Here is a 27,058-nt window from a genome sequence, read left to right as displayed (position 1 = left end):
CACTATCTTGTTCACGGAATATAAAGAGTGTATATGTTACCGGCAATGTGTATAATTAACGCGTTTTAAAATAAATGGAGTAATAGTGGAATAATTCATCTTTATTTAAGTACGTTACAGAAAATAGACGTACCAAAAGAAAAATATATAACAGAAGATAGAACTCTTAAACGTTAAAAAAGAAAATAATAGAAAAGTAAAACGAAAGAAATGTATTTAGTAGCATAATAATCATGTTAACTGATAACAATCGATATGTGATATCACTCTATCGAATATTCTACGCTACTGCTTCTTCTGTTTCATCTGAGTTCCACCAAATAATTTAATATACAGCTCTTGTAAAGGTGTATTTTTGATTCGTGTTTTAATTAACTAATTACGCTTAGAGTTTCCGATCCGGTGTTCGACGTTTAGAAATGTAGATTAAGTGATCCTAAATTAGCATCACTTCCCAGCCCTGATGGATACGAATATGCATTATGCATGTATAGTCAGTTGTATAACGTCTCAAAATAAGTTAGGTAGATTAGAGTTCCTTGAGATTGTTTCTGTCTGGATAATTGCATCTCTTACCAACTGGAATATATGAAGAAAAAAAGATAACAGCTAGAAATCTCCAGGGACATCGAATAGAAAAGTAATAACATACTACACGAAGAAAATCTTATCAACTTCTTGATTATTTCTATCCACCCAACTGTTTTAGTAATTTAGGAATATTGGCGCAATAAATATTATTGCGATTTGTTCAGCTCAATCATCAAATTCAATGCAGAATTCTTTTGCACAGTGATAGATAAAAAAGTTTGATAAAAATAGAAAATTCCGAATTTCTTTCATATTTCGAAAGTTCCGGAGGTCCCATCATTCAAATTTGAACCACCCAGTACTTCAGCGTTAATTCTCATAGCCAAATCACGAATCCCCAACGAAACGTTGCAACATTTCCTCCACACATATTTGTCTCAATTAATTTGCTCAAAGATATTTGGAACTGGACGAGATAAAAATTTCCTAGGCACGGTGATTTATAGGTGGAAGCTTCGTTTACCGCGACCATTCATCATCTCCGACTATATCCGACAAAAATCAAAGCGGACAACCTCGAAATCCCCATGTCGCACGGTCTGCCAGACGAAGATTCTCCTGATATTCGGCCGACAAGAAACCAGACCAGAAGCCACACACCTGCCAGCATCTCTCACTAAATAAAGAAATCTGCTTCGAACGAAAATTAACTATTAATTCTATGGAATATCCTTAAAACGTCACTTTTCAAACATATCATTTCAACCCTTTATTAAAAAAAAAAAAAAATTAATTACCTACAAACGAAAAATAATATTAGGATTGAAATTTTAAAACGTTTAGTTTTTATTGTACAATATGGCAACATATCACATGGTTAGAAAAGGATATCAAATATGTTACTTCGATTAGGCAGAGAAAGCTATAATTTCGTTAGGTTAGAGTTGGAGTAAGATGTTCAAAACACTACTCACTTACTCTTGAAAAACCTTGAGATTTAAGTGGCGATTTTCGAAGGGTCCAGCTTTATTGGATTTTGATGGTATTGGTCTCGTTTCACTTGATCTCCGTATCATTTTAAATGGCGGCGCTCACGTCGAGTCTTCTGTCAATATCGTTTTGAGGTTAAATCAACAAGAAACTTCTTTTGACAGAATAAATCGAAATTTAAAAACGGTGCCTTTGATAGGTGAATTCCTTGTACAGCGCCACCTTAAGGTAGAGAAGAGAAAAGGGACCCAAGCCGATGATAATTGACAGTTCGAGTGACATCTTCTTCAATTTTAGGGAAGTACGGGACAACCACTCCACCAGAACAAATTGGATACTATACAGTGCCTTTTCTTTTTTATGTAATGGTATCTTCCCAGTTACATAAGGATTTTCACTGCCCCATATGCGATAACTTTGCTTGTTTACATAGCCTTAAAGTCACAAATGTACTTCGCCGATGAAGAAAATTATATGCGAAAAATCGTCATCCAAATGTTTTTGTTCAAGCACCCAATCGGCATGGTTTTACGTATTCCATGGTGAGCTGGCTTTAGTTCTTGTTTCAACTGCAAGTTATAAGGATTGATATACAAATCCAGAAGCGAAATCCGCTGCTGCGTGCCGTAAGAGAGGCCCAAATATTATGCGCGCGTAATACAACACTTTCACCAAGAGAACTAATATTTTCGGTACAACTGGGCCTTAATACATCAAGAAGAGATCTAGTATCTTCGAAGTTTTCCACTATCATACAAATTGTACGCTCAGATGGATGGTTATGGCGACCATAACCTGCCCGTAATGTACGAAACATAATTAGTTTTCACACGTTCAGTATTCAAGCGGATAAACGATCTATATTGTTAAAAGGCTAACCTTCAACTTAACATATGACGTTTCGGATGACAAACCTGTTTGACATATGTCATCGAAACAGGGATGTGAAATCCAGACCAAGATACGGATAACCCAGTACAAGGCACTTTTGTCCCTTTGCAAAGGCGTAATGAAGCGATTCAACCAGGTAATTTGAACTAATAATTAAGTTTAAATTAGCAGTAATAACCTAAACTGAAGAGAACTCCCCATTATATCGCTCTGTCGTCTCGAATTACCACAAAGAAAATCCCCGAAGGCCTATTTTAGGCCGGGTATAAATAAGACCGTGCACACCTTTGATTTTATATTCCACCTTTTTAATGTTTCCTCCTGCGTGGCTGACTCACGACACATCTGAAAATACCTTAGCGTCCAGGTGACGGCGCGACGTTTCGTGTTCGAGCGCACTATTGTCGGTTTACAAGGCATAAAACGGCGAGTTTGGGGGGGTTATAGCACCGAAAAGAGCTATTTTCGGTGGTACGGTACAAAGAAGAATGATGTTAATGCCGCACAAAGAAGTTTTTATTTTTAACCAAGGTCGTAAAGACGTTTTTAACGGTTCCGCGGTAGAAGCAAGATGGCAAATATTGTATTTTGTTTATATCTACTCCGGTTGTCTTGGTTGGTTTGAGCCTCTACACTTTGCACCTGGAAGATCTACCTTGAGTCTCTTCATATGTCCAATGGTCGTTCTTGCATTCTTTATATTGATGTATTATGGTCTTCTTGACCAATTTCAGTTTTCTCATTATAATATCTTCATCTTCATCTCCATCTTATAAATCATAATATTCCAATAAATTTGAAAAAAAAATCCTTTATAGCACATGAATTTTCTACCTGTGCATGCTCTGGAAATTATAATTCTGACCAAAGATATTGACCAAAGCACAAATAATCATGGAACGCCGAAGGCTGGGTATCTCCTTACGAGACAAAATTAAAAACATTCATATAAGGAAGCATATCAAGGTTGAATACGTAATTCAGAAAGTAACTGAAATGAAGTGGAAGAAGGCTGGTCATGTAGTTAGAATGTCTTTAAACAGATGGGCTTATAGAACAACCGTATGGAGATCAAAAGAAGCATAAGGCGTCCAAAGAAACGATAGGTTAACAATAAAGAAGGTTGCTGGAAAGGAATCCGTGATCAAGGCACAATATGAGGAGGCTTGGAAATGCTTGGAAGATACCTTTGTCCAAGACTGTATAAATACGTGTTCGGAGAGAAGGAGATAAAGAAGCAAAGCCTTATAGTGTAAGGTTCTTTTATTTCAATTATTCCTTTCTATTATTAAGGAGAGTTTGATTGTTTTAAAGTCATTTGTTTCGTTGAACAATCTTCTATATGCTTAAAATATAAGGATTGCCTACTTGCTGCAATGGTCTTCCCAACGAGGTTAATATTTGTGTTCCACCAAAGCCCAAGTGATTTAGGTTGAAGTGACTTGACCCTTGTCTACATAACCAGCCTTTAAAGCCATCACGACAAGGATGTAACCAACTGAAAGTATATAAACTAAGTTTCAGACAACAGGTATATAGACAAGTGTGTTGAGGATTATGAAACCACTGCAACTCAGAGTATTTCATATACCAATATCTAGTTCAATCGAATATAACGGTTATAAAAAATAGATACCCGAATTCTGAATTTATTAAACGAATTATATGATAGTAAGCATATGTAATATACTAATTGCAAGAGTTTAAATTGAATAAAACGAAAAGAATATGCAGAAAGAAATTCCATGGTCATTGAATAGACACAGAGCAATCAGGTGTTTAGCACAAAGCATAGAAACATTCAATCCTGGTGATAGCTGAACCTCTTGAAAATACGTAGAACTAATATGTTTAGATTGAAAGTCCGAATGATACTCAGCTGTCACAACTTGGAGTAACCGAGGAACTGACGAACTATGAATTTTTTTTGTCATAACTTTTCAATTGTAGCATCGCTCATTACATCCGAACGCTAGAAATTTCTATTTGTAGCAATTTCCATTTCACGCCACCTTCAAAAGTAGTGAACATAATAGTCTACTCTATTTTTGGGATCTCCATTATATCCACACCTTTATACACTCTAGATTGACCGCAGCAACTGGCAAATTATTATTGATTCATTTAACAATGTGGAATTTGTCTTGAGTAGGAGTATTAAAACAGGTGAGGCCGTCGCACCGTCTCGACCTCAGACATTGACTTCAATTTATTATAATTTTTGATGTGAAGGTGGACGATCGGAGTTGGAACGCAGCCATGCAATCTGGTTTTTCCGAGTTTTTAACAGAATTCTATGAAAATGGAAGATTCAATCGATGAAATTTCTATACGGCCTTCTGCCGAATATGTTTTTTTTCATACAGAAAATAGGACGTTTAATACCCATATTTTTACTTTTTTTTAATTATGAGGAATTACACCTGGAATGAACAGAACAATGGATATGAAGTGAACCGAAGATTAAGGATAAGATCCTAATCAAAGGTTTCATAGAGTTTCTCACAATTTATATTCATATTCACTTTGTTAATTTCAACCGAGTCAGATCTATTGTCACTGAAATGTTAGGTTTTTTCTGGTGTACAGCATAAATTTTCTATGGCTCTGACGACGCTATCAACATGATATTTTGCACGATTTTTAACATTGCTATTCCATATATCTTCGCAAAATCTCAAACCGAATGGTTTCTCTTCTTATCACGGATATATTGGGTATTTGTTTTCCAACATTCTCATCCAATTTTCTATAATTCTGATGATAATGGTTCTCTTCTTATCACGGATATATTGGGTATTTGTTTTCCAACATTCTCATCCAATTTTCTATAATTCTGATGATGTGATCGGCTTGTAATTTCACGCAAATCTTCAAATTGGCATAGATCTCCTTTGCACGTTGACCCAAAAAAGAAAAAATCTAAAGGTGATGAATCACAAGAACTCAGTGGCCAATTGTGATCATCCCTTCGAAAAATAACTCCGCCAGGAATCTTTTCTTGTCAAATTTCGATTGTTTCGTTGCTTGTGTGGCGAATAGCGACGTCTTGTTGGAAATAAACGTCGTTCATATTAACAAATTCCAATTCCGGCCATAAAAAAAAAACATTAATCATGTCGAGAAATCGACGAACCTGGGGAAACCTCTTATTGGAAAACCATGTATTATTTTTTGGAATACCATGTAAACTGCATAGCTCTTGTGTTGTTTTCGAATATAATTACTCATAACATAACCTAGATGCTAATTCCTCAACTTGATAAGAAATTTTCCTCGGATTTTATCGGAAACAACATTCGTAACGTTATTTTTGGTTACAATAATGAGACACATATCTCAGAAAAGTGATTATTGTATACTAATAAATATGTTCCATTACCAACGTGCAGATAAATTATATCACCTAAATTATCAACATGCCCGCCTCGGTTGCAATTCAAATATTCTGCAGATATTTCATGTTAAAAACTATTTTCGGACCACTTATAAATTACCGTCACTATACGGTCCTTCTGGCTGCAGAGATTGCAATATGTACGTCTACAAATTTCCCGAATAATATGCGAGGGAAGGCGTTCTAGGAAAGGTAAATTAATTAAAACCAGATATTTATCTCTATGCATAAATAGCCTCGTTCATCAAGTCCGCCTTGGCATTACCTGGACGACATATTTTGTGACTGTACGTAATGTAAATCCGAATTAAATATAAACAAGGCAAGATGGATGTGCACAATATCACGCTTTTCTTGGAAGACGCACGTGACTAATACTCTCACATCGGGTGAGCTCCCGTGGAAATTTAAGAAATTGCAAAATGATGGTACATTTAGTGAGACTGATTCGTCTCCCATTGGTCAGACGGACAAATGATGCCGCGTGACCCGGATTTACCGGAATCTTGAAATGCGTCATATCCTCCAGAGCTGCCAAAACAATCCATCACACCTACACTGACGTTCAGTCGTATCGAAACGTGTACATTGGACCAGACGATTAGCATTGAGATATGCACGTGTAGTTATTACTTTTCGTGTCACGGTTATCTTCGAGGAAATTTGTTGAGATAATGGAATGATGAATCTTTGACATCCAGAATTATAAACTAAACGACAAATAGAAACACTCGATTACAGTCCAGAGGTTGTCTTGCACCTTTGCCTCAAGGTTTATTGAACTTTCCTCATTTCACCTTCCAGTTCCAGAAGGTAGGGGTTTAATGAGGTAACACCTTCATTCTTACACAATTCTCCTCCAAGTAAGGGGCATTTAGGGCTTTGCCTTTCCATGTGGGTATTTCGCTATTTTGACATTCCATACCGCAATCATCAGAAGAAGTTGTAGGCATCAAGTTTGGATTGACTCGGAGGCAGAAAGTGTGTTGTGTGAATGTTGGACTTTCGTCATAACGGGTGTTATTCTCGAGGTATATAACTTTGAGATGGCATTACTGTTCAAGATGGCGACCGATTTAACAGCTGTCAAGTGATTTATTCTCAGTTTGGTTTGGCAATTCATCATGAATAGACTCACTCCTGAACAACGCTTGCAAATAGTGCAATTTTATTTCGAAAATAATGGTTCTGTGCGGAATACGTATCGCGCACTACGTCCATTCTATTTTGTTTAGCGATGAAGCGCACTTCTGGTTGAATGGCTACGTCAACAAACAAAACTGCCGCATTTGGAGTGAAGCTAATCCTCGAGTGTATGTCGAAACATCGTTACATCTAGAAAAACTGACTGTTTGGTGCGCTTTATGGGCTGGTGGAATCATTGGTCCGTACTTCTGCAAAAACGATGGTGGCCAGAACGTTACAGTCAATGGTGATCTGTATAGAGCCATGATTACTAACTTATTCATTCCTGAATTGAATAACCATGATGTCCAGGAGCTGTGGTTCCAACAAGACGGCGCAACATGTCACACAGCTTGTGCCACAATCGATTTATTGAAAGACACGTTTGGTGACCGCCTAATTTCACGTTTTGGACCTGTGGATTGGCCTCCAAGATCTTGTGATTTAACACCACTTGACTACTTTCTGTGGGGCTGTGTAAAGTCATTGGTCTATGCGGATAAGCCACAAACCCTTGACCATTTAGAAGACAACATTCGCCGTGTTATTGCCGATATACGGCCACAAATGTTGGAAAAATTCATCGAAAATTGGATGTCCAGATTGGACTACATCCGAGCCAGCTGTGGCGGTCATATGCCAGAAATCGTAGTTAAAATGTTATGCCACAAGATTATCTTACAGATAAATAAAATTCATGTCAATCGAATAATCCATCGTTGTTTCATTGCAATTTAAAGTTCTATAGCTCTAAAAAAACACCCTTTATACCTTCAGATGATACAATCAATGACAAACCTGAGCAAGACGCCAATGTTCCGTGAGGGTATGTTAAAAGCCTGGTAGAACCGTTTGGAGTCTTTCAAGAAAAAATTGCAATGTTACTTTTTGGATGCATATAATTGTCATGAATGATCTATTAGAGCCATAAGTGCAACATTCATCGAAATTAAGTAATCTTGGAAATAGAGGAAAATCGTTTAATGCTAAAGGTTTTGAAGTGTTGAAAATCTCCAAAATTTGTCTGGATTACACGAACAGATATCAGCACAATGTTACTAATCAATCAGGAGTATTATGGGCTGATGAAACTTTTAGAGGGAGAACTACTAATATGTGATATATTTCAATCACCAGTTGAATTGTTAAAAATTCGATTCAAAAAATTCCAAGCCACAAAGCCCGATTTCCTTAATTTCATTGGACGTTCCGATACCCAACCCCAAAAATTCTTTCTGAGTACTCCCCTAATTAATTTAAAACCCTTCAGATCAGATAATCGGTTAACGCAACACTAGAAGTTTCGAACTGCTAATTAGCAATTAAAAGTCGGTATGTATAAACTGAGATTCTTATCATTCATGGAGATAATGAATTAATCTTTGGATTGTAGACTTTGGCGACCCCTACACTTTTAATTACTTCTTCCTTTCTCTCAACGAAAACCACTCAAAGGTGATTAGGTTATCGCTATCTTCAGAGTTTGCTGACTTTCAACTTCTTCTGGTCTGGCCGGAGAGGGTTCCGTTTCCGCGTTCATTTTTAGGGAATATTCAATTCCTATCACTTATTATGCTATAATCTTTTTTCAATTTATTATTAATCTCTCAATGTATTAGGTGTACAACTTTGCTTGGGCCGTTTTGTAATAAATGGCTGTAGCGGTGAGTGGTAGTCAAAATAAATAGATCGTAGATGTCATACAATGAGCTTAGGTATTTCTAAACATAACGCCATCGAAATATAAGTCGATATATTTGTGTCTGCATCATAAAGTTATTCTCGATTTAACATATCAGCTTACGAGCCAAATTCTCTGCGGAAGGTTTTGATTTCCTGCTTCAATATGAAAGAATCTGCGGCTGAGGCTCATCGAATGCTCTCAAATACCTATGGTGAGACCGCTATTAGTGAAAGAACGTGACGAATGTGGTTTCAACGCTTCAAGAACGGAGATTTTGACATCAGAGATCAGCATGGCATGGTGGAGGAGAGAGGATTTTCGAAGATGCAGAATTGGAGGCATTACTTGATGAATATTCATATGAAACGCAACAAAAATTGGCAGGATCATTAGGAATGAAGCCATTTCAAAACGCTCTAAAGTCGTGGGAATGATTCAGAAACAAGGAAATTGGGTGCCTTACGAGTTGAAGTCGAAAGATGTTGAACTGCGTTTGTTTGCTTGTGAACACCTGCTTACAAGGCAAATACGGAAGGGATTTCTGCGTCGCATTGAGATTGGAGACGAAAAATGGGTTCATTACGATAATCCAAAGCGCAGAAAATCATGGGGATATCCCGTCCTTGCTTTGACGTTGACGGCCAAAGCGAATATTCACGATTCCAAGGTCATGCTCAGTATTTGTTGGGACCAGCTCGGCGTAGTGTATTATGAGTTGTTAAAACCGTCTGAAATAATCACAGGTGATCGTTATCGAACGCAATTAATGCGTTTGAGCCGAGTATTGAAAAACAAATGGTCGCAATACAACAGGAGACATGATAAAGTGATTTTACAGCATGACAATGCTGGACCACCGCAAGATGGTAGAAAGTAGTGGCCAGCGATAGACAATACTTTGAATCATAAAATATGTACAATAATAATAAGTTTTCCATAATAAAGTCTCGAATTTCCGAAAAAAACGGCGTAAGCAAAGTTGTACGCCTATGTATTATTTTATTATTATTCGTTGTATCATATTGGAATGAGAAATAGTTTATAGACGTCCAAGACAAGTAGCGCCATCCTGTTGGTGGCTGATATGTTTTTGAACCGTAATCTATCACATTATTTCATCTTTACACTTATAATTTTAAACACTATAAAATTTCTAAAAGAGTACCTTTGATATGTCGGTATAAAAATGTAAGAAAGAAACTTTATTTTTGTTAATAGTGCAATCTCTGAGGAAGTTAATGAATACAACAATAATTTTATATTGCCAAATATAGCCAATTCGAGATGTGCAATAATCTAACGAGCAAATAAAATTCATGCACAAATACCCGCTCAGCCAAAATGATCTTAAAACTGATAAATACCTCCAGAAGACACAAGTAGAAAGAGTGTCTAACTCCGGTAGCACACCCCTGAGGCAAACACGATGACGAGAATAAATTAACATAAAGTCTAAAGCATTTTCCAGGTTTATTCCGAACACAAGTATACAAAACAAACACAGCACACACCTACATCATTGTAAATACGACTGTGCAGTCGGCCCAATCTACATCTTAATTGCTTGTCATGTTTATTGCCGACTTTAGTTTAGAGTTCGTTTCCAGTTGGAAAGAGTCGCTGGCTGCTGCTCCGGTGGCTGGGAAATTTGAATTTTAGTTTTATTCGAGTCCCGTACCCGGCCTCGTCAGGTAGGGTAGACGGTAATTCAATGAACGGGAGGGGAAACTCAAGCCGGAAAATCATTTTATGAATGTGAATTTTCCTGTCTAGCTATTAGCGCAAATGTATGATTTTTTTTTAGCGATGGGATAAGATGAGGTATAGTATATCTATTTAAACAATGGAATGACGTCATCCATGACGTAACTGATATGCCATTTGTATCCATCTTCAAAATGCACACAAACCAGGCAATCTATGAAGTTTGTGTAGTGAACCCTTTGCTATGTTGTCGGTATACATCTTCTGATTGTAGCAATACTAGAATAAAAACAAAACAAAAATAGGCGAGTAACTTATCAACGACAACTCCTTTATATATTCACTTAACTCTCCGGAGAAACCCAACGATAACATTACCAACAGTCCAAATGGAAATGACCATTGAGGATACCCGAACTACCACACAGGACACAAAATTGAGATTCTACATTGGGACCAAGAGGACGAGGAATTTTGGAATTGATTTCTTTCCAATGATACAAGAATCTTTTTGGTAGCCATCGAATTCTTGAAGAGAGCCAAAAAGCTCCCTTTGCTGGAGGAAGTGCTCGGGAAGTACTTATCCATATTCAGGAAACCATGACTGGAGACCGATAACTCAGGAAGATTCTACATCCTCACGTGAGATTGTGGCGAGTTGCTATTGGTAAACCAATCGTTTTATGGACGATAATGCATGACTTTATCGCACCTGAGCTGTAAATGACTGCAGTGAAACTGAAGGCATCAACCGTTTGGACTGGCCCACTCTGTCTCCAGATATGAATCGCATAGAACTTGTCGGGAGATACTTGGCAGGTCAGTGGCACTATGATAACTTCAACCAGAAGTTTACAATATCTCGTTGAAGCTACTCAGGAGGAATGGCCTGATAACCCTCAGGAGATTATTGCTAATCTGGTGACCGGTATGGGTGGGCTTATACGAGTCTGCATATGTGATAGAAGAAGAAGTACTTGGTCTTAAGCAGAATAGAAATTGCCATCTTCGAAAAAAAAAACATTTGCCGAGATGTTAGTTAGATCTCATGGCGTAACCATCAACGCAAGCTTTTTAAACCCTAGCGTTGAAAATAATTTTTACGCGATTGTATTGAACTCTGATGTCCATTCTTTCAGACAATCCGAGACATAAATAGATTTTGTAATATGTCATTCATTCACACTGTGTTATAATTTGATTATTCTATATTCTCGAATAAAAAGCAAGTAGCATTATCAACTACACAAGGAAGTTACCAAAAGCCATTGTCGAAATCATTAAAAACCTTTCCCATCTTCTCGATGACTGTAGATTCCTTCGTCGGTGTTGAATTTTTTCAAATGGATCTTATTCATGAGATGTGGAAGATAAGCACAACTCTCACCAATAAAAGCGACCAAATTGCCATGCGGCAGTATACTCTTTCGAGCAATGAAAGTGACCAAATCGACGCATACTTTTTGAATGACAATTAAATCAACTAGCGTACTTACTGGAATTCATTGAAAATAATTGGTAAGACAATAAATTCCCTCCCTAATAAATTTCTGGGAACTTGGAAATTGCTAGTATATTAGAAATATGCTGTCATACTTCAAATGACTTCGAATATACAACATCTAACTGAAAAAATTCATACAACAAAGTAAAACCGAGTAAAAACGCTCATTTCAAATAACTCCCAAGGGACCCCATTGCGAATCATAATTGAGAAGTTATGTACGTAGTTGCTCCCAATGAAAGTAACCAAATCGGTACCCAAACGGAATGTTTTTAGCCAATAGAAACAACCATATCGAAACATTATGGAGAGACGATCCGCTAAATGATTAATTGTAATGTACTGTTAGGCAATAAATTCGCTGAAATGAATTTATCGGAACTTGGACAACCCTTGTGTAATCGAAATATTTTTTCTTGCTCAAAGTGACTTCGGATATACTATATATAGCTTTCATGAAGTGTAGTAACACTGTCTCAGCCAAGAACCACCCGATTTCAGAATTCATCGCAGTCTCCGATGCAAATTTAATAAATTTACCTACACGAATCCCAAGACCAAGAATATTTTAATTACTTTACCCCGGAATCCGATTAGCGAGTCTTTGTTGTATTAACCTTCAGTAGTTCTTTCACTTTGCATATTAGGGGGATGATTCCTGCTGCCGGATGTCGGGACTTGGAGAGCACGTTGTTTAACTTGGAAGGTAAACGTTCTGACGTCGTTTTATAACTTATTTCTTACCCAGACAAACAAGGTGTATCTGGAGATTTGCATTAATTTTATGCCGTCATAAATGTAGCTTACGGAAGCGGCAGCGCAGCCAGGGCCCCCTCGATTCTGATTGAGTCCTCTGGAGTGCCGAGGCACACTCCACCAAATCCTGCTCTTCCCCCCCCCCCTCTCGTTCCAAATCCCTCCAACGTCGGAGTATTCGCGGCGTCGGTAATCAAAAAGGTAAATCAAAGCGGTGCAGCTTTGAAGTTGAGTAGGTTTTTGTTTATTTGTTCGACGGTTTTTATTCTACCTTGTTTCTGTACAAATTGAATTTGTATCTTCCTCCTTTGTTATACGCTGATTTCATTCAATCTGCGGCCGAATCAACTTTGCCAATTATCTTTGATTGTATTGCTTTTTTCTGCGTGTATATTCGAGGTGGAATTTCTTGTTTTTAGACTACCGGGTTGTGGTGAGGGGAGAGAGGTGGGGTAATGCTGTTGTGTTTATATTCTTCTTTGTATCCCAAGTTCTTCCAGGCTGTTTGGATTTTGGGCATTAAGTGGAGTGCATTTTAGTGAGTGAAGTGGGAATTTGTAAGACGAAAAAAATTATAATTTGACTAAATGAGACGAAAGGGTGACCAGCTAGCTCACTCAGAGAGAGAGATAAACCTCTTAAGCACGGTGAAGTTTGGAGAATTTAAGGGCACCAGTTAATTTTAATATCTGGCTTTCTATTCCACAAATGACAAATTTTTGTCACATCAAAAATTTCAATAAAGGAAGAGGTAGTACGAAATTAAGAACTGTATGCTTTTTTTTTTGTTCTAATTCAACCAACTCAAACTATCCTACTGTTATAAAAAAACTAGACCAAAAAGTGACACGTTGAGAATTCAACAATCATTCTTGGATTTTTCGAACCAGAAATTTCGTATTAACGTAGCCTTTGATGTAAAAATGGGCCTCATCGATGAAAATGATTTTTCGATGAAAATCTGATTCATTTCAATGACACAATCAGTGAAGATACGACGTTGCTGGTGATCGATCTACTTGAGTTCTTGTTTTAGCTGAACTTTAAGAGCCTTAAGACCATGAGTCTTCATGCAAAATACGGTTTATTGTCGTTTCTGGAACGCCTAATTCCCAAGATGTCTTCATATTACTAACTTGTCCCAACAGCTCAAATTTTTTCGAGAAGATACTTCACGATGATCTAAACATGCTTTAGTTTTGCAAACTGTGACAGCATAACATGTCCATATTTGTAGTGAATTTTAACAATTTCATTGTGTTATTGAAGCTTCTCTATGGTTAAATTTTTATTTATGATGTAATTTCACCTGTCAAACGTCAAAGAACGATAGCTCCAAAAGTGACAGCTTCCAGATATTGAGGTATTCAAAATTAAACCTCTTATTGGAAAACATATAGAGGTCCTCTCTTGGGTACTCATCTAAACAATTGATCAGGGTGTTATAATAATGACCATATATAAAAAAGGGTGATAAAGTCAGGTATGAATTTCAGGTTTTATAATTGTGTCCCAATTTCATACACCATACCATTCTCACTAATTATCTGCCAAGCCATGATGGCCTTTTCTACCTGATCCTACCTTGATGGAGTTATTGTATTCAGAAACTTTCACAATCCAATCTTCATTATGAACTGGCGTTAATGAAGTCCACATTTCTCGATGTTCGTAGAAAATATATACCGAAATATCTATTTTCGAGGAAGCTCCATTAAAAAATAATCAACCAGAATCTCCAAACACAAAAATATTTCCTGCCATCAATTATCAGCGAAGATAATTAAAAATTCGGGACAACGTAGTAAAAATTTCGTATTTCTCTTGCCGTTATCGTTCCAAACGAATTCCTCCTCAAATTTTCTGCGACAACAATCATCCATTATAACCGTGTCGCCTCAGAAAAAAAACCGTGTTTCAATGAGAGAAATGGTCGCCATTAGCGCAGACAAGGAGCTCAATAATAGAAAATAACAGGTATATTTCAGGACCGCGTCAAGTCAACCATTTTGAAGGCAGACAGGTTGATTGAAAGAGGTGTCAAGGGCATTTTCATGGGTTCATTGGTTGGATGTCAGGTGTTCTCAGGTACACCTGCTGCCGGCAGACAGACAGGTACAAATGGACCACTCACGGATTGTACACGTGATGACGTTCGTCCATCTTGTCATGCTGAGTTTTGTGTTTCATAAATGGGAAGGATAAGTCAAGGTTCCACGCTCATTTATCATGACTGAAAATATACATTTAATAATTGGAAGGGAGTATGCAAAGAGGTACGTAATTTAAATATTTGGCAAAAACTAGCGAATGACAAATTTTGGTTTATAAATTTGTCGCGTTCGTCATATATCGTATTGTTATTCGACGTAGAATAAAAATATGAAAGGTTTTCCAATAGGAGAATTCAATTTGATATTTGAGTTTTGGCATAATTTTACCCAAATAACACAAAGAAAAAAGTCTAAAGGTGTGAAATCACAAGATCTGGGTTAGGGATTCACGGCTTGACTCGATTTTAAGTCAAGTTCAAGTCAAGTAGTAGTTTTTCAATCTCAAGTCAAGTCAAATATTTATTCATCAGGTACTTGAATCATATCAAGCTACTTGATTTTTAGCAGTTTCATTGTGTACTGTCATATCGATAAAAAATGATGAAATGAGAAGAAACCTTGTAAAAAACACTTTCATAAAACTTATTGTATGAAAGAACCGAAAATATCAACTTTTTTGAATAGAAACATAAATTCAATCGCTATAAATCACAGCAAAATAAAAAATATTACAAAAATTGAGTTTCGTGATATTAAGAAACCTCCAGGCTTTGTTTGATTTCATGATTTTTCATCAAGGATTTAAGACACCTGAGGCATCTTATAGATTTGTCGCCTAACCTATTGCGGGTTTTTGTAACTGTAAGAGCAGCTCTGGAAAATTGTCTTTCAACAGAAGCTGAAGATGCTGGCGTTGATAAAAAATCTTTCGCCAAGTTTGGAAAGATATTTCTGAAACTACCAAAATCTACCAATAGATTTCATAGAAATGTGAGAAAACTCCTAATAAAGTCACACTGGCGAATGCTTCAGTCTCTCGCCGCTCGAGGAATCCCCTTATTTTGTCTATGCGCGCACGAGATTGCAGAAATATATGTCGTGCGACGTGTGCATATCAAACTCAAGTAATATCAAGTAGCCTGATATCAAGTCAAGCAACAAATATCTAAAATCAAGTCAAGTCAAGCTCAAGTATGTGATTTTTCACGACCTTGATTTTCAAGTCAAGTAGTTGTTTAAAATGTCAAGCTACTTGGCTTGATGATGATGAGTCTCGGTGGCTAATTGTGATCACATCTTCGAGAAAGAATACAGGAAAGGAAACTTTTCTTCCAGAGTTCCACCATTTTCATGATCAGTGTTAACAATTTCAATTTGTTGTTGAAGCACGTATCAATTCATTTTTAGTAATGGCGTAGTTTTTCACGGTGATAGTACTATTGTGATAGTGCGTGAGTGCTGTCATACTATCAAGATAAACTATCGAGTAGTTTACATGGTGACAGTTGTTGAGAAAGTTACTATTACTATCATGGTGATTTTCTCGATCAAATCATTTCTGTGTTCATTTTCGACACTTCCATCGATTTCGAACCAGAATCAATGAGTTGAAGCAGTCAATCAAAGTTTAATGAAACCCCTCGTACAAAACAATATTTTTGCGAAATTCAATCATAAATGTCAAGACCAAAAAACAAGTGCGACGAACTCCAAAATAACCTGCAAACATATTTTTCAATGAACTCAGGCAGAGCAAAAAAAAACGATTTCTTCTGAAGTTTCTCGAATACCTTTGGTCATTCAAGAGCTCGAAAAATGTCGGTGATATTTCTAGCCGAACAGGGAGACCTCTTCAATTAAAACTGTCTGGTAGAAATTTTACGACTTGAGTATCACAGGTGTACGTTAATATGTCACATTCTTGGCTTGTGAATGAGACTTTGTTCACACTCTGGTTGACGAAAAAATGTATACATAGAACCGGCTAAATGAAAAGACTTACGGAATGATTTATATTGAGAATCCAGCATCAATAGAAAAAGGTGGGAATACAATCAAAGCAAATGGTTATTTATAATTTTTAGTGGAATTGATTGAAAGTGACTGTAATAATATGACAAACACGGTTTCTATGTATTTCTACTCGAAATTCAACGGATGATTTGAATCGAATGTGGATAGTTGTAGGGTCTTAATTGAAATTCAAAACTTTTCATTAATAAATCTTCATTTTCATATTCAAATAATTATGGAACTGAAAGACCTCTCACAACAAAATATCATCTAATTCTATTTTTGTTGTAGAGAATTTCTATTTCAATTTCGTTGTTTATTTTGGATAATGGTAAGATGAAAGCGCTGTAAATTATTAAAATTTCGTATAAATAATGGTGGTTCAACTAAACTAAATATTAAGCCAATTGAAGAGTCTGATGCACAGATGACGGTGCTAGTATTAAATCCATATGGTTTTCTGTTAGTATCAACCTTCAAACGATACGTGTCAAAATTTAACAGAAGTCCAACCATTAGTTTGTGAGATATTGCGTTGTGAGTGTAGCTACTTTTGTTATCTGAAAGAAGATGCAAAAAAAAAATTTCGTGTGTTGATAAAATATTATTTTTTGAAGGGAAAAAATACAGTTGAAGCATAATCTTCGCTTGATGAACAGTTTTCGGGGTCTGTACCAGGAAAATCAACAAACTTTGATTTGTATGCTAAGTTTAAACGTGGTGAAATGAGCACCGAAGACGGCGAACGCAGTGGACGTCCAAAAGAGGCTGTCACCGACGAAAAAATCAAAAAAGTTCACAAAATAATTTTGAATCACACTAAAGTGAAGTTGATCGAAATAGCAGACATTGTGAAGACATCATCTGAATGTGTACATCATATCATTCACGAATATTTGTACATAAAAAAGCTGTGTGCAAAATGGGTGCCGCGCGAGCTCACAATCGATCAAAAGCAACAACGTTTTAATGATTCTGAGCAGTGTTTGGAGCTGTTTAAGTGCAATAAACCTGAATTTATGTTTCGATGTGTGACAATGGATGAAACATGGCTCCATCATTTCACTCCGAAGTCAAATCGACAGTAAGCTGAGTGGACTGCACACGATGAACCGAATCCAAAGCGAGAAAAAAACAACAGTCAGCTGACAAGGTTATGGCATCAGTATTCAGGGATGTGCAAGGAATAATATTCATTGATTACATCCAAAAGAGCCAGACCAACAGTGATTATTATATAGCGTTATTAGATCTTTTGAAGGATGAAATCGTTAAAAAACGGCCCCATTTGAAAAAAAAAGATGCTGTTTCATCCAGACAATGCGCCGTGTCACAATCAATGAAAACAATGGCAAAATTGCATGAATTGGGCTTTGAATTGCTTCTGTACCCACCGTATTCGCCAGATCTGGCCCCCAGCGACTTTTTCCTGTTCTCAAACCTCAAAAGAATGCTCGCTTGAAAAAAATTGGGCGCCAATGAAGAGGTGATTGCCGAAACTGAGACCTATTTTGAAGCGAAAGACAAATAGTACTACAAAAATGGTATCGAAAATTTGGAAGATCGCTATAATCGCTGTATCGCCCTCGAAGGCAACTATGTTGAATAATAAAATCGAATTCTGCCAAAAAAAGTGTTTTATTATGGCAGACCGAGGACTTTTCAATTTGCCTAATATTGTTACGTTGAGATCTTATGATAAAGTGTCTTCCTATTCTGATTGGACACAGAGAAATGCAGATATCCAAATTTTTCCCCTATTTTTTTTTTTTTTTGAGATCTGAAATATTCCATCAGACAGACGGAAAGATGTGAAATGTTCATTGTTCTTCCATTTAAAATATAAAGTCGAATTCTCCGAAAACAAAGCCTAGGGAATTTTCATCCAAAAGTTCTATTATTGGAAATAACCTACTCTTCAATATCGGTCAATTTAACTCAAACCGTTCAGTGTACTTGCACCGAGACCATCCAGAGTTGATCTAATTACGATGGTCGGACTGAATTTGTGCTCACAATGTATTTTATTGCCGTTCTTGTTTACATTGAAAGTCGATGATTTCGGTGGCGACTAAAAGCTGATGGCTTCTAAATATACCTTTCGAATGCCAGCTTATAGGTCGACTGGAAAGACTAAACGTAAATTATTTGTGCATAAACATTGTGTACTTCCGGTCTAATTTTAATTTGGATACAGGTCCAGCTCCACCGGCTGTCAGGTCTAGGTGAGAATATAAATATAGGTGAGACATGCAGCGATCATTTCCTTCCCATAATGGACCACCTACCAGTTTTCTACTGTATTTAAAACAGCGGATGCTTTCAATTTCGAAAATGACGCCCGAACGTTGATTGCAGAGGTGGATTGTTTACAATTTATTTTCCGCGTAACACGGTCGCAGGACAATAAGTTACCTCGGTAGCAGTTGAAATGAATTTCACGCACTGTAATTCAGTTTGCAGACGAAAACATGTGTTACTTACGCGGGAGAAATACTTTGTTGCATTCGAATGGGAAACTTATTCGTTTCGCTACTTAGAAAATAGATTGTAACGCGTGGAATGGAATAATTTAATGATCGAATCAATTCCGTTGAGAAAAGGTGACCAGCTAGCTCTAATCTAGCTTTATTATCCAGAGAAAAACTAAGAGAAAATATTGCTGGGTAATTTGATTTCTAGTCAACTTGTCTTTCAAAGTACTGAATATAAAGTGAAAGGAAACTTCCTACTCAACCATTTACTAAGTAGTTCTTTGACTCCTCAATATTCAATTCTAGGTACTCCTTCCATGAACTTATAGCTCTACCTTTGCTCTACTAAATATCTATTTAAGACCACAGAAATGGGAATAGTGTAAAAATTCGGAAACTCCAATACCTCACATTAAAAGGAATGGAGGCAGATTCCAGTTGTTCCATACCATACTGAAGGGTGAAGTAATGGATTAGCGGGGTATTGGAAGGAGACGAATTTTATAGTTGCAAAAACCTAGAACCTGGTGAACATTACTGTGCTCTTCGAGCACCAGCCAACAAAGTAAAACTAGCATGTATCTGCTAATATCTGCCAACATCGGGATAGGAATTGGAAGAAGAATTCTCCCCTAAACTCCTAAACCTAATTTTCTTACGCTATGCATTATACAACAATTATGCTTTATTCACACTAAGTAAATACTTATCTACTGCTGTTTATAATATAGCTGACAACCTCTAGTTGACTTTTAAATGGTTTTCCAATAAAAGGTTTCATTCTGATATCAAATAAAAAATATATATTTTAGGAGAAATTAATATATCCTCGTTAGCTTCACGAATTCCATCTTGAATTAATTTTGCATAGACCTTATGTTACATGTGGCCTCAAAGAATAAAGTCTAAAAGTGTTAAATTCCAAGATGTCGATCACCAATTGTTATCACCTCTTCGCTGAATAACACGGCCAGAAAACTTTCCTTGAAAAATTGAGTGCTTGAGTGACACGAAGAGCTGTCTTGTGGAAAAAAAACGTTGTCCTTATCACAATGTCTTTCAATTCCAGCCATAAATACATTAATCATAGTTTGGTAGCGCAATTCATTGATCTCAATAGTTGCACCAGCCACGCATTTTCGAAAAAGTAAGTGCCAATCACTTCACTAGCCCAAAAACCGTACTGAACAGTGACACATTGAGGATGAAGAAGCTTTTTAACAATCATTTTTGAAGTTTTTCGAGCCCCAAATGCTACAATTCTATTTATTGATGTAGCCAATCGGTGAAGATGATATTTCGATGAAAGTCAGGATCATTTTGATGCATATCAAGGACCCAATCAGCGAAGATAAGAGGCTGCTGGTGATCACTAACTTTTCTCAACAACTCAAATATTTCTAACAGTTTCACTATTGCCATATGCTCTACGACGACCCAAACGTGCTTTAGTTCTGTGAACTGTGACTGCAAAATTTTCACTGTTTTGTAGTGAATTTTAATGTGTTGTTGAAGCGAATATCGTTCCATTCAATGGCTTAGAGTTTCTACCTGTCAAATGTCAAAAGATGATAGTTTCAAGAGTGACGCCTGCCCAGAAAGCTATTCATAAAAGCTTCATTGAGAAATCCTTTATAATCACGTGTTTCAATATGCTCAGTGGGAACTAGATTTTGACGAAGAAAATCTGGGTTTTAATCTACGACGTTTCAGAATCTCTTTCATATTTCAAGTCCCTCGTTTCATGATAAGAGTTATTTTACGAGAAGCAAATAATAAAGCACAATGTTGGCAATGTGCCATCAACAATTTCAAGAGCTATAAGACCTTATTTTCAAGAAAATAAGTTTCAATCAAGTTAGTTCACGGTCTCGACACTGTGATCATAAAAAACATTCGTCTATTCTCTTGATAGCGGTCAAGTATCAAAGAACCGTCGAACGAAATTTGACGATCAATTACAGTCTGAGCGTTCACTCTTCCTAATTGAGATTAATTCAATATACACCGGAAAATGAGCGTCAAAAGTGGGCAGGAGATGAAAAAGGGTCGCGAAATATACGACCAGAAGGCCTAAGCCACCGCAAATTAAACTAATCAAGTGGCCGTAACTGTGCAATGACCATGGTCCATCGTATCAGGTTCGGGACTAATTAAGGGGCCTGTTCATTATAAGCGTCGGTAATTCGTCGAATAATAACGCAGAAATCACCTACATAAATCTCCATTAGGTTCCAGTGTCTCAATATGACGGCGACAAGCATAAAATCCGTCTCCGGCGCCAGAAATACCTATTATACGTTATTAATTATTACAATCCAGATAACGGCGATGTTTATTGAACCTTATTTTTTCCCTAGTGGCCTCCAGTTTGATTCGATGACCGTAAACAAGATCATCCAATCGCGGTGTGTGTACTGGAACTATGTGAATATTCGTTAGGAATGTTTTTGACAATTTTATAGACTATTGATAACCCGTTTCAACCTTCAAAATCGTCTGGAACCTTTCACGCAGGTTTCAGATTTCTATATCGCTTCGTTAACACTATAATATGCCTCAGTAGGTATCAGGTAAGATTTCAGTAACTGATTCAGTTTTTTTTTCAATATCAAAATGAAACCTCGTACACGAAAACCCTGTATTTCTGGGGCAAATTTTTGTAAATAATCAATTAAAATCATAATTGTTTGCTACGAAGAGTCAAGTTATCTGAAAAATAGTTATAAACTTCAATGTCAATAGACAAAGTTATATTGTTTCACATGGCATCTTCAGATTCTCATTTCGATTGACAATGAAAGAAAAGAATAATAGGCAGGTCGATAGGTATGGGTAACCTCAGCAAGGAAAAAAACATAATGAACATGCAACAAGGATCCTTGGAGCATAACTCCCAGTAGAAGATGTTAACCGGTGTAGAAAAGAATGGGCATAAAAATGTTCTTCTAGATTCTAGAGCCTTCAACTAAGGCGAGGAGCATTATGTGTTTAGTGTTATTTCAACATACTCTTGAATATTTCATGAAAAGAATGATGACGTAGTTATTGATAGACCTAATTATCACTGATCTACTGTTCATGTCTTCTGTTTTTTAACGACATTTCAGCTTGTCTAATATGATTCATAATGCAATCATTAAGAGTTTATTTATATACTTCAGTTTTATTAACCTCATTTATATTGTTATTGTTGGTTTTAATGCAAACTCACAGAGAATATGTTCAATATTCAATGTGTTCTATCCAGACACTTATAGGCTCTTGGATTCTTGGAGGTTGTTTACGAGTTGGGAGAACCGGCTTTATTATGTGTAGACTCTGGTACCAGCCCAGTGTTATTTCTGAAAAAGCACTGTTAATTTTTTTACCCTACAGCTTATGGTTGAAAGTTGTAGAGGACACTGTTAGTGTCAAGTTGGAGCTTTCTTGAGGTAGTTTAGTCGATTCTAACCTGACTTTCCACCTACAACTTCGACTGGCATCTTCAGAGGTTTCTAAATCGTAAATTGCAATTCGATACTCGATTACTCCGATTTGTGGTTGTAATTCCAGTGTCGAGAAGAAACCTAAGATCTAGAAACCTCTGAAAATGCCTTTAATCTACGACCGAGAAACCTCTGAGTTGAAAAACCGACCAAACCAAGACTAGGACGCTCTGAATCTCCCAACTCAGAACCAGAATATAAATCCTTTGGAACGATACCTCAGAAATATATAATTCTCGAACACGAGCAAATATTCAAAGCAAGACCGCTGTGTAATTTGACAGTTATTGATTCAGTTAAATGCTGACATCAAACATCCACAACTCTTCTTCCAGAGGCATATACCAATGTGCCACAGTTGCAGCAATGTAATGTAATATACAAAAAAAAATCAGTTCACATCAAGGTCTTTCTTCAGTTAACCTAGTAGAATGAAATGGGAGACAATAACTTCTGGAGACAATCAAGCTTTGTCTGGCATCTTCCCTAATTACCTACCAGTTTCACTGTATTAAGTAAATGTTCGTATATTTCTTCAATTGAATAGTTGTGCCAAATTGTGCCAAAGAGTACCAACTACCTAATAAGAGAAACATAATAATAAACCACTAAAGCTAACTTGAAAGAAGGTTCAATGCGTAATTCCTTCAAATCTCTTCAATGGTTCTCACGATGTTCTCTGAACATTACAGGATATCTCCTTTAGTGGGAACCAGAACATAAAAAAAAAATGATCCCATGAAAGAAAGCCTAATCAACCAAATTTCCGCTACCTACATATGCAGATTAAGGTTTGAAGTGCAAATATACCTGTAACAATCCTCCTGGTAAAAGGTTGTTTGAAACGCATTTTGCACAGAAACTGCACCTTACACCACAGATCACAAAACCAACAGAAACCACCACAACACGCACTGCCAACACAAGAACCTGACAAAATTTCGAAATAGTGTAGCTCGAACGCGTTCTTGCGAGATACTAAATAAAAAGATAGAGATAAAAGTTATAGCCGATCGAGTAAAATCGTTATCCGCTTCTTATTTATGAAAGTGTGTTATTATTATTGAATACAGATCTAACCTATTTATTGTCAATATGTTATCTCTTTAATTAATAGGAGATATAACACAGTTTATGGCCGTGGAACGTTAATTCTCGATTCTTCACCTCGGGTTTTTGTGCTCGATCTCGGTTATAAACGCTGAGGAATTGTTTATGAAACCATCAATATCTAGACCCGTTCAGACTGAGTATTTTCCATTTTTTGGTACTAGGTCTCGGAAACAATTATCAAGGGACATGTAAAATTGTAGAGATTCATTTGAATAGTTGATCAGATTATAAGATCGACAAATCAATTAAATTTGGGAGGTTCAGTATTCACTCACAAGTCTCAAGATTCAGAAGAAGGATTATCAAGTTCAGAAATCATTTGTCATGCTCAATTATTTGCAATTTGGGAGTTCCATGACAAGTATCGATGATTCGTCTTAAGAAGAATTTTATGTGAATGTATTCTATCATCTCACTTTAACTGAGAGGTTTAATCCAACATTCTATAACTTCGACTTGTCAATGAGAGACAAAATTACTCAGTTATACCAAAAAAACCTTTACCTACTATTCAAGGGTCATACAATTTCATTTTCAATGGGATCCATCATTTTTTCTTCATCGAAGCTTCAAATATTACATTATTATAGTTTTTTTAAATACAGAATTGTATTACTCAATAAGATTTTTCAGGAATATTGTGGACCATATCCTTTCACAATTAAGTAGTGTCCCATTATCAGTATCTCTTTCGATTTAATATAATCCCCAATACGATAACAGATACCGCTGTTGAGATAAGAAATGGAGTCGAAGATTGAAAATTAATTTTTACGGCAAGTTACATTCCATATAATTTATATCACATAAATCAGAAATATAGATAAGTAGAACTCTATTCGAGAAACATACCCCTACACTTTCAATTGGAGACTGTTATCATGTTGATATGGTTCTTAGACATCGAGGTTAACCTTAATTCCAAACTCTTGATAGTTTTTTATTTCATACACTTCGAGACATAAAGACTCACAGGATTTGTGTATAATAGTTACATTGAACCTGTGACATTATTTGAAATTTTCAACTTTCAGTTCACCAATGGTTGACGACTTTATGATTAAATCTGAAAACAGAAAAGAAAATAACCAGAATGGAATAATAAATGTTAGCTTCTATTATATTGATTTGTGACTCATCCTTGAAAAAAATCTGAAACTGAATGGATGACTTGAAAACCACCATGAAATTTATAAATCGGACAAGATTTCACCAAGTAGTCAATAGTTTTTTCTACACCACATTCACATAGTAGGCTTTCAATAGAATGGCATTTGAAGAGCATACATGACCAGTTCTAAGTCGATCTAAAATACACCAAATTTTCCTAGGAAGATTGAAACCTAGGACTTTCTCTGAAGGATCAACGATTAGACTTTTGTTGAAGACATTACAAGAACTCCATTCCGAATGCCAAATTTCCTTGTCACTTTCATAACATTGAAGGAAAGTATTAATTTATAATGTTTTACGTGACTTTAATCTGGCAGTTCTAGTATCTGGTAGGTAAGATATAATTGGAAATAAGTTCAGGTAGAAATAAAATTTTTCTCAAGATTCCTTGATTGAAACCTGTCTACGAATATGCGGCGGAAGTGTACGTGATAGCAGTGGTAACCAATAAAAAGGTGTAGATCTAATGGTTCTACATAAAATTCTCATAGAAACGTTGAGGTGTGCATCAATTTTATGAACATGAGCACTGTTGAACCAACCAGAACAACAGTATTCTGAAGCAGAAATAACCAAGGTACGAAGCGTGCTGGTATCAGCACACCATAAAGAATCAGATAATTTTTGAAGAATATCATTCCTTGACTTCAATTTCAAACGTAAATTTTTCAAGTGAACCTTGAAATCCGAAGAAGAATCAAGTTCAACACCTCCAAGATATTTGGGAGTATAAATATGATTCAAGACGGAAGTATTGTAAGTTCCCCTGAATTTTCTATATTTTTGTTGATTATTCAAATGAAAACTGGATACTCCTGTTTTATTTGGACTAGGGTATAAGCGACACTCAAAAAAATATCTTTCAATAATTATTAGATCTTCATTCAAAGTAGTTTCAATAATTCCGAAATTAGAATGACGAAACAAAAGAACAATATCATCGGCATAGATGAATGTCTCAGATTAGGTAATAAGAATGTCACACAAGTGAAGGGTGTTTTTTTCAGAGCTATAGAACTTAAAATTGCAATAAAACAACGATGGATTATTCGATTGACATGAATTTTATTTATCCGCAACATAATCTTGTGGCATTACATTTTAAATATGTTGCAGTCCAATCTGGACGTCCAATTTTCGATGACTTTTTCCAACATTTGTGGCCGTACATCGGCAATAACACGGCGAATGTTGTCTTCCAAATGGTCAAGGGTTTGTGTCTTATCCGCCTAGACCAATGACTTTACATATCCCCACAGAAAGTAGTCTAGCGGTGTTAAATCACAAGATCTTGGAGGCCAATTCACAGGTCCAAAACGTGAAATTAGGCGGTCACCAAACGTGTCTTTCTTGTTGGAACCACAGCTCCTGGACATCATGGTTGTTCAATTCAGCAATGAAAAAGTTAGTAATCATGGCTCTATACCGATCACCATTGACTGTAACGTTCTGGCCATCATCGTTTTTGAAGAAGTACGGACCAATGATTCCACCAGCCCATAAAGCGCACCAAACAGTCAGTTTTTCTGGATGTAACGATGTTTTGACATACACTTGAGGATTAGCTTCACTCCAAATGTGGCAGTTTTGTTTGTTGACGTAGACATTCAACCAGAAGTGCGCTTTATAAAATGGACGTAGTGCGTGATACGTATTCCGCACAGAACCATTATTTTCGAAATAAAATTGCACTATTTCCAAGCGTTGTTCAGGCGTGAATCTATTCATGATAAATTGCCAAACCAAACGTAGAATAAATCACTTGACAGCTGTTAAATCGGTCACCATCTCGAACAGTAATGCCAACTTAAAGTTATATACCTCGAAAAAAAAACACCCCTCATAAACTGAAAAGTATGGGAGACAAAACCGTCCATTATTCAACGTTTTAAAACTACTACTTCTGTCATCAACAAAAACACGAAGTCTCCTCTACCACAGAACATGTTTTCGATCAAACGAATAATTTTTTCGCAGTTCAAATGATTATGTAGTTTTTTAATCAGACCATCCTTCCACACCGTATCGTAAGCTGCAGAGAAATCCACGAAGGCAGCTCCTGTTTCCAACTTATTATTGAAACCTGATTCAATAATAGGTG

General features: G+C 36.5%; 1 protein-coding gene across 2 annotated transcripts in view; it reads right to left on the bottom strand.

Annotated features, from left to right (window-relative positions):
• Nucleotides 1-27,058, bottom strand: part of LOC123674462 (zinc finger protein 1) — a 524,422-nt gene that overhangs the window by 339,029 nt on the left and 158,335 nt on the right. Inside the window, exon 1 of one of the 2 annotated variants that reach the window (XM_045609333.1) lies at nucleotides 23,482-23,638. The exons of the other annotated variant lie outside the window; for it this stretch is intronic. Coding sequence (XP_045465289.1) covers nucleotides 23,482-23,521 — 40 coding nt within the window. The 5' untranslated portion in view covers nucleotides 23,522-23,638. Of the gene's footprint in view, nucleotides 1-23,481; nucleotides 23,639-27,058 lie in introns of those variants that run through there. 2 annotated transcript variants of the gene reach the window in all.

Source organism: Harmonia axyridis, chromosome 3 (assembly GCF_914767665.1).
Source record: "Harmonia axyridis chromosome 3, icHarAxyr1.1, whole genome shotgun sequence".
Classification (NCBI taxonomy): domain Eukaryota; kingdom Metazoa; phylum Arthropoda; class Insecta; order Coleoptera; family Coccinellidae; genus Harmonia; species Harmonia axyridis.
The sequence above is the reverse complement of the archived record's forward strand: the minus strand, read 5'-3'. Positions and strand labels throughout refer to the sequence as shown.